At 42.9% G+C, this 9,211-nt stretch overlaps 2 protein-coding genes across 3 annotated transcripts; both read left to right on the forward strand.

The window, feature by feature from the left end:
• The first annotated feature begins 8 nt into the window (after positions 1 to 8).
• Positions 9 to 5,232, forward strand: golga5 (golgin A5). 2 transcript variants are annotated; one of them, XM_031839778.1, is made up of 12 exons: positions 9 to 770; positions 1,048 to 1,305; positions 1,394 to 1,613; positions 1,705 to 1,828; positions 1,928 to 2,131; positions 2,262 to 2,432; positions 2,672 to 2,800; positions 2,957 to 3,055; positions 3,149 to 3,371; positions 3,681 to 3,780; positions 3,901 to 3,964; positions 4,042 to 5,232. In XM_031839778.1, the coding sequence occupies exons 1-12, from the start codon at positions 116 to 118 to the stop codon at positions 4,120 to 4,122; spliced, it is 2,328 nt and encodes a 775-aa protein (XP_031695638.1). In that variant the 5' UTR covers positions 9 to 115; the 3' UTR covers positions 4,123 to 5,232. The 2 variants fall into 2 exon arrangements, with proteins under 2 accessions (XP_031695638.1, XP_031695639.1); XM_031839779.1 differs by having other exon boundaries at positions 1,102 to 1,305.
• A 513-nt stretch (positions 5,233 to 5,745) lies between these two features.
• On the forward strand, positions 5,746 to 9,162 carry LOC116377993 (thyroid receptor-interacting protein 11-like). The gene is made up of 2 exons (XM_031839780.1): positions 5,746 to 6,409; positions 9,021 to 9,162. The coding sequence occupies exons 1-2, from the start codon at positions 6,271 to 6,273 to the stop codon at positions 9,134 to 9,136; spliced, it is 255 nt and encodes an 84-aa protein (XP_031695640.1). The 5' UTR covers positions 5,746 to 6,270; the 3' UTR covers positions 9,137 to 9,162.
• The last annotated feature ends 49 nt before the right edge of the window (positions 9,163 to 9,211 follow it).

Here is a 9,211-nt window from a genome sequence, read left to right on the forward strand (position 1 = left end):
TATGTCTGCTCAAACTCAAACCACAGCATGTTGGTACCTGTTGGGACACAGTCAGCAAAAAGGCCCATTTCATCCTCAAACTGTGCTGTTAACGTTTCTGTCATTAGGATACAAAATGTCCTGGTTTACTGACTTTGCTGGGAAAGCGGAAGACTTCCTGAATAAAGTGGACCAGGGAGCTGCCACTGCCCTGACTAAAAACGAGAGAACATCTTCCTTTTCGTCGTCCTATGAAGAGGAATCCGTTATCAAACCCGAATACAACACTGCAGAATACAAGACCCATGTGGCTGTGACGCATCATGCCTATGCATCCTCTGATGATGCACCGAGCTTTGTCGCTGCAGCTGCTGCCAACATCAAGAGATCCAGTGGTCCCCTGCTGGCTGGTACTGCCAACACGGCCAATGTTCCCTCTGGTTCTCTCAGCAGTGCCCCCAACTCTGCCAAGACCTCATCTGGCTTTGTGAGGCCCAAAAAAGCGAGCGAGCAGGATGTGGACGACGACATGCTCTTTGACTTTCTGAACAGCTCGGACCCTCCAGACAGCAACAGGAGGGATTCAAGAAGAGAACTCGTGAAAGTGGCAGTTCCGGTTACTGAGGCCCAAAACCCAACACCTCCTCCTTCCAGCACTCCTCATACCGTCCCCTCGGCCCCGTCGACGCCCCCCTCAACCCGGGGTGTATCCAGAGCCTCCAGCATGAGCTCACTGTCTGCTCACAGCTTTAAAACATCGGAGGAGAGCTCTGCTAAAGAACAAAGCCACGGTATGATTAATACCTTACATATTACAGTTCATACCAATATGAATATTACTCTGGTAATAATAACAACTATGTGATTGATATCTGTGATTTCATTTAGTTTGTAATACACTAGATCTAAAGTGCTCGTTGCTCATGAAAAATTGTGAAATGAGAGAAGAAGTTGATGATCTGTTTATAATGCCACCCTATTGTGACATCAATATCAAAATATTATTTTATATGACATCTGGATATTATGAATGTGTTATTAGTACTCTTTATTATTGTCCACCTGTAGATGGACAGCTGCTCAGCACAATGTTTTCTCTTCACCCCCACCTGGCCACCACAGACACACCTGAGAGTTCAGACTCGGGCTTGGCTGTCCTGCTAGAGTCCAGCAGGCAGGAGACTCCCCCTCCTCCCCCCATAGAGGAGCCACAGAGCCACATCCTGTCCAGTTTGCGTCTGGAGAACCAGCTGCTGCGCAGTGAGGTGTCCTCCCTCAACCAGGAGATGGCTTCGGTCATCCAGAGGGCAAAAGACTTACAAGATGGTGAGAAATGAGGCACAACAGGAACAAAGATGACCTGCATTTCTGCACCTGTCCCTCTGAATGATTAAGTGGTTTTCTACTCATGCAGAATTGAACCAGGCTCGTCTACGTGCAGACAGATGGAACTCGGATCAGTCTCAGACCGACCGGATGGTACGGGAACTTCGGTCAAAGGTTGATGACCTAACGCAAACCCTCGCTGCCAAAGACGGTCAACTTGCAATCCTGAAAATCCGGCTTGATGAAGCCGATCAGATGCTGAAGTCCCGCTGTGCTGCGTTAGAAGACGCACAGATGGAACGGTCAAGGTGCACTTTAATAACCACCTTTTTGAAATAGAGATCAGATTCAGCTTTTTATGAATTGGTTAAGATATAATTTTCCTCGTCTGTTTTTTAGAATAGTGCAAGACAACACAGACGGGAGCAGCATGCATTCCCAAGCTCTTGAAACGATACAGGAGAGGCTGCGAGAGGCTGAACTGGCCCTCAAGAGGGAGCAAGACAGCTACCGGCAGATGCAGGTGCACATGATGCTTTTCATCTTCATTTATACGTGACAGTTAAGTCTAGACTGAACACGTGGAAATGATTAGACTTCCTGAATCCGTATTCTTGTGTAGAATGAGTTTGCTGGCCGCCTGTCCAAAGTGGAGGCTGAGAGGCAGATCCTCGCAGAGACGGTGACTGCAGCAGAGCGGCGAGCCGCAGAGGAGAAGCTCCGGGTCGACGACAGCCAGCTGCAACTGAAAAGTGCCAAAGCTGCAGCTGAGACTGCCAGACAGGAGTTACAGGACTACAAGCACAAAGCTTCACGCATCCTACAGGTAAAACTCGCTGTCTTCTTAGTGTCAGCACTTATTTTCCGTGTCCTTTTACGATTCCGTTTTTTTGTGTTATAAGGCTTTTTTTTGCTAAACTTAAAGGTTGTTGATAACATTTTAAATGGTCCTCTAGTCCAAAGAGAAGCTGATCAGCAGTCTGAAGGAGGGATCTGGTCTGGACACCCTGGACGGCAGCGGGGCCACGGCTCTGGAGCTGGAGGACCTGCGTCACGAGAAGGAACTGCATAGGGAGGACATCCAAAAACTACAGGGGCAAGTGCACACACTTCGGATAGAAATACAGGTGAGATGCTTTAAATGGCAGAAAAAGTGGTAATTCAAATGAATGTGATGCTGTATTGGTCCCTGTGTGGTTGATGGCTACGCTGGGAGGTCTGTAAATGCATTTGACTGTATGATGTGAGGAGCGTTTATGTTTTCTTTCTGACTTTGGTTTGAGGTTATTGTTTGTATACATTTAACATCTGCAGTTGAGACGTTGCTGTCGCAGCTGTACAAGTGAGACATGTTTTTATCTGGTAGGATTTGGAGAATCAGGCCCTGACGGAGGCAGAGACGTGGCGGGAGCAGCAGATGCAGTTGGAGGAGCAACAGGCCTTACAGAACAGGGCTAAACAGGAGGTGGAGGCTGAGGTTGAGCGCTACAAACAGGTACAGGGGCGGTGATGATTTCTTAAAATGGCAGATATAGCAAATTACAAACTGTCACAGATATATATTTTTCCTGAAACTTCATTCATAATTTCAACATATCTGATCCAACTCCTAATTTGCGTGGGATGTTTCTGTATTTTTCTTAAATCACAGGAGCTTCAGTACCTAGAGGAAGAGCAGCATCGAGCTAAAACCACTCTGCAGAGCAGAATCAAGGACAGAGAAGATGAAATCCAAAAACTCAGGAACCAGGTCAGTCCCAATCCTAGGGATGGGCCAACATCTGCTTTATGACAGACAGAAGCTGGGTAAATTTGACAAACGGTATTGATGATGTACTTCCAGTTGACCAACAAGACTCTCAGCAGCAGTAGCCAGACAGAGCTGGAGAATCGTCTCCACCAGTTGACGGAGACGCTGATCCAGAAGCAGACGATGCTGGAGGCTCTGGGCACAGAGAAGAGCTCCCTGGTCTTTCAGCTGGAGCGTCTGGAGCAGCAGCTGAAGAACACTCAGGGAGGACAAAGTGGAGGGCCGTCCATCAACATGAGTGGTCTGGAGGGACCAGGTATGAGGTTTAGATGAGGGTCAAAGTGTTTCTTATTTTAAAGTTACTGTGGGGGACTTTTAGCTGGTTATGAAACAGCCTCTATATGGCCTACATAAGTAAACGAGACCATCAGCGAAAAGATTAGCTGGTTCTGTATAGTTATTTTCATGCTTGTCATCGGTGCTATCGGGGCCTCCTGTACTGTGATGTACTGCTGTGGACGGAGGCAGCAGCAACATGTATCTATGCCCCTGATTTATACTGTGTGTGTGTGTGTGTGTGTGTGTGTGTGTGTGTGTGTGTGTGTGTGTGTGTGTGTTTTTTCAGTCGCACGACAAAGAAACACACCCGTGCTGTTCAGTGATCAGGACAGTCCAGGAGTGTATGGCAAAGTACGCAAGGCAGCTAGCACCATTGACCGTTTCAGGTAACATTTCCCAGTAGTGTTATTGTTTATTTTTGTCCTCACCATTACTGCATTGTAATTCTACTGTTTCCTGTGTAAGACATGATCCCCAGTAATAGATGGAATGTGTTGTCATTTCAGCATCAGACTGGGTATCTTCTTGAGGCGCTACCCTGCGGCCAGAGTTTTCGTTATCCTGTACATAGTGAGTATTTATAAAATGGTATGCCGTTTTTTTCCATCTTGATGAACCGTGGTTTTAATTTCAACTTCTGTTTACAGGCCCTACTGCACCTGTGGGTCATGGTTGTTCTCCTGACTTACACACCAGAAATGCACCATGGTCATCCTGATGGAAGATAGAGGGCTTGAATTTTAGAGTTGGGTGTTTTAAAATGTGTTTGTTCTACAGCCTTCAATGTAAGGATGGTACAAGCTGCTGGAATATGGGCTCTGGGTCCCGACTCTCCCTGTTTTGCACAGAAATGCTATAAATTAAAGACATTTCCTCTGATTTATTCTTTATTTTTTACAACTAAAGATCAATATCTGACAGGTGCTTTGAGTTTTAAAATAATTACAGAGTGATATATTATGTATGATGTATTGGTGGTCTGCTGAAAGGATATTAAATCTAACATGGTCGCACATCTGTTCTTCTCATCATCTGCTTTCAGACCTCTCGTCTCTTGGGAGATTGTATTTAACACTATGTAAAAAAAAAGAATCTTTTAATAAACAAGTTAGAAGAACCAACACAGCCTGGCACTTTTCTAATAGATTATGTTTGTTCTGTGGCTCAGATTAAGAGGATCTTCAAAGCTCAAGTCAGTTTACTGGTCATGAGGAGTGTGACTCAGTAACGCCTTCTGTGGTTCTGGAGAAGCTTTGTTAAAAAGCGCTGATCAATAACCTCATGAGGGTTATCACAACGCTTGTGTTACAATCTGGAGCTTAAAAGATATTTACTTAGACTGGAGTGTCTAGCAAAAAGATGCTATGGTTGCACTATGGGAAATAAATAGGGACTAAAAGTTAGGATATATCTGCCTCTACCAATTTGATTTGTACTGTTCTATCTCTCTTTTGGCTCCGCCAAATTCATGGAAGTGCAGTCCTAAATTTCTGATGCCCTCCTTTAATGATTATGGATTTCATTTAAACTAATTATTGCATTGCAGGTAATGTCTGTGTCTAGAAAGTCATAATTCACATCTATAACAGAATTTAAGACACACGGGCCAAAGCATACATTTCGGGCACGGTTTCATGTAAATATGTTCATGTTATAACAGAAGAGGAGGGGATGGACTGAATAATTGTATAAGAATCGTTCAGTGGAGCAATCGCTAAGCATTCATCTGAGGACTGCTGGTACTGTCATTGCTAATACTTCACTACTTTTACTTATTTAAAACCCTTGTCACCCATATGAAACAAATACACTCTTTTTATAATATTCTCTTCATACAATATATAATATATTATAATACATTTTATTTGTATAGCACATTTCAAGACAAACAGAATCCAATAATGTGACAATAAAATAATAGCATTATAAAAAGAAATACATACAAAAACAAACACAAACATAAGTATCAAATAAAATGAAGTGTACAATAAGATATTCAAATAATAAAACAATAGAATGTATTATTGGACATACAAGGATGTGGCTTGCCTGATGTAAATATGATGAAAAAGAAACGTACTCCAAGTCTCACATTGGTATATTTGTCCAAATCTGTAATATAAAGGTTATAGCTCAAAAATGTACACTGTAAATATTACATTTAGCTTTAAGTATTTTTTCTAAAAAAAGTTTAATTTACAAATATTTCCCATTTGTCATCTTACTAACCTTCCAAGAATAAAAACGGAAAACGAAATATAAGTATGAACACACTGTAATATTTACCTGCGGAAGACTGCGCCTGGCTTTCAGTTGGTGTTCTCTTTGGTTCCTGAACGCACCTTGAATCTGTTGGTCCTCCAGTATCCCACAATGCACCGCTGCCTTGTTCCGTGTCCACGTCAAACCTGACAGCCATCGCCGCAGCCGAGCAGATATGGCTGCAGTTGAGGTGGCACTTTCTGGACGCTGTGTTGTATAGACCGGCGAGAAACTGCTAAAAAAAAAACACCCCTCACACTCACCGTAGACGACACAGACCTCACCGTAAGGACGTAAGCTGAGGTATTAGCTTGTTTGACTGTGATACAACGTCGCTTAGCTTAGCTTTAGCCTGACACATTCTAGAAGGCAAAAGGATCAGCTGTTATTAGCCGAACCGGGGTCTTTGCTAAATGAGCGTCTGTCAGCCTGAAAAGCGACTTTGCTTCGGAAGATTAAAGTGGATTTTGAAGTTAACGAAGTCCCCGTAGTATAGAGTTTACAGTTCAGCTTGATGACCGAGTTTACTGCACCACCTCTGGAGTCAAAGCTAGGCTAGCCCCCCCCTGGTCCTCTTCGGCCCTGCTTTGTTTTGGTTTGTAGTCCTCCTCAAGATGTCATCCTGGCTGGGTGGAATCAGCTCCGGCCTCGGTCAGTCTCTGGGCCAGGTCGGCGGGAGCCTGTCGTCTTTCACCGGGCAGATATCAACCTTCACCAAAGACATGCTGCTGGAAGGAGTGGAAGAAGTAGGAGGTAAGTTTGTGTTCCTCTTTTTGTTTGTATCCCTTTGTTAGGAAGCCACATCGTCAGACTCAAGGTTTTCAGTTAAACAGCTGTAGGAAAGAGTGTTTTGTACGCATATGCGTGAGCTGGTTGATAGTTCCAGTGTATCAACCTTAAATTAAGGGTGCCTTTAGGTTCCCAGGTCCTGACATGTCAACAATTTTGTTCTTTAGTAAGATTGTAAACATATCTTTGTTGTCTTGGGAAGCAACAGAGAAAAACATTGAGAAGTTGAAGATTTCTTTAACAGAAAAATATCTAAAAGATTTATTGCTTACGTCATCAAAAAGTACCCGGTAACTGGAAAACCACCAACAAGGTTTGGCCGACTTAATGTAAGTGATGTGAGAAACCAGTAGACGCGTGTGTGTATTGGCTTGTTGGTGTTTTAGTGTATTAGCAAAGCCCTGAAATATAAATATCTTGGACTTAAGGAACACTGTGACACACTCCGCTGTCATAATCAAAAGCAAACATCAGCTCACACGAGAGAAACTTAAACATATTGTAATAATTAGATGGTGCTAGAAACAAATACACGTATACACTCAGTTGGCAGTTTACCAGGTACGACCAGCAAGAACTAATCCATAAATCAATAAGACGTCTCTACAACACAACAATATCCCAGCCTTCCAATAAGTTCAATGTTCTGTTTTTGTTGAAACTGTTTTTAGGTGTGAGTGGTTATATCCAGAGGTGTTGTTAATATTTTGTCCATCCTATTTGTATCAATGAGTGTAGACTAAATATCAGAAACACCTCTCAGTAAAACACAACGCAACTCAACAGCTCCACAAACTACATTCTCCAAAATGACCGTTAAGTTAAATCAACACTTCTTTGAAACAGTTTCAACAAAAAGAGCTTTCTTGACCCCGATGCAGCACTCCTTTATTTTTATACATTGTCTTATGTTTTCAAGATAATCGTGTTCTCGTGTGGAAAAGTGGATATATGTAAACAAAAATCCCCAGAACTTTCTATCGCTGCTCTGTTGACACTGAATGAGAGTTGGAGTACTTGAAAGACAATAGAGAGCTGTAGAGATGACGAATGTCAACGCAGGAAGGCAACAGGATTGTTCCGTTGGATTCCATCCTGAAAAGAAGCTCCGTGGCAATCAACGTCAACGTCGACGTTCTTCAGTCTCATTCAGCCACTTGTTTGCAACCGCCTTCTTTAAGACGCGTAAAAGCTTCAAAACTCTTGAGAGGAGTATTTACTGACGTATTTAATATCGTATAACAAGACTTTAAAACCTCTGAAGCTTGTGTTAACCACCGATCTTATTTCAGGCATCAAACCAAAAACCCATCGACTTCGAGTCGAGGGAACCGGAAGTGCAAAAATGCTGACTCATTTTCTGGTTTTAGGACTCATTCCTGCAGCACTCCATAACGCTTGTGTATAATTTAAAGTGTGTGGTGCCTTTTAAATACTCTGCCTTTCCACATCACTACTGCACTGCATTTCGGTGTCAGTCTTCAATGTACCATGCAGATGTGTAGAAAGAGACAGCTACTATTTCACAGTTAATTCCACTTCTGTGCTTCAAGCTAACTGAACAAACAGGATTGTAAATAGCTCTTTGTTAAACACAGAGGAGAGTCCGGCTAATACCAAGTCTGTGACACCTCACCATGGTCTCACTCTTTACAGTCAGGATGACATTATAGAATGACAATGAACTTGGAAAACAGATTGAAGACCTCTTACCGGGGTCAGCAGAGTTAAAGTGCTTTTAAAGGATGCACACAACACAAACTGTTTTGCATGTGCGACTGTAGCGTGGTTAAATTACGTGTGTTTTCAAATCACATTCTAGTGATGTTGATGCCAGATATTGAATTAAATTCATCTCTACACCTTGCTCTGGGCTCATGAGTATGTTATGAAGACACAATGCGATAATTATGGAGTTTCTATCAAAGAAGGTCCCCATCTCATTTGGCCAGTTAAACCCCAAAGTACCATCACTCTGAAGCAAACAGACGATGAGTGATAAAGTATTGACTCGACGAGAACTTTGACCGCAGACATCCAACTCGCAGCTCTACACAAACACCAGGAGTATGAATTCTTATCACTGAGTACGGAGCACAGCTGTGACGCTCTGTGCATGTCGGGCCTTACATCCATGGCTTAAGTTCATTTTAGCAAAAAGAAAATGACCTGGAGCTAGATTTGTAGGCTTCAGTTTAGTTTGTGTAGTAGTGGTACACGAGTGGAACACGTACGTGTTGGCTGAGCTTCGTCCAGCTGTTAAGGTCACATGACTCCGATATGATCTGCAGAAAGGTTTGGCCTGCTCAGCGTGTTTGTTTGTCATCTGAGTCGGATAGAGCAGATCTGTGTGTGAGACCAAGATGGAGAAGAGCAGTTAGTATCTCTTGAATGTGCTTGCAAGATAAACATGAAGATAAGTTCTCATTGTGAAATTCATGTTATCAGAAAACTGATAAAAAATCTCCTGTTTCTCTTTCTGTGTACATGAGAAAATCACGAAGCTTTGTTTGTGGATTATACTTCAACTGTAAACTGACTCGTGTATATTTTGATATTTTTCATATAACTGCAGACGCTGCCACAGAACTGCAGGTGTCCAATACCAAGTTGGTCGACATCGAGGCTGCATTTGCCTCTCAGAAATCTGAGGTGAGATTCTTTGTGCATTTATTCAGAGTCGAGGAGTAAAACTATAAAACCTCTCTCACCGTAGACGTGTTGACTTGTCGTAGCAGGAAAAGCACATCTATAACTGCTGTACTT

This window comes from Anarrhichthys ocellatus, unplaced genomic scaffold (assembly GCF_004355925.1).
Source record: "Anarrhichthys ocellatus isolate YVR2014 unplaced genomic scaffold, GSC_Weel_1.0 scaffold1932, whole genome shotgun sequence".
Lineage (NCBI taxonomy): Eukaryota > Metazoa > Chordata > Actinopteri > Perciformes > Anarhichadidae > Anarrhichthys > Anarrhichthys ocellatus.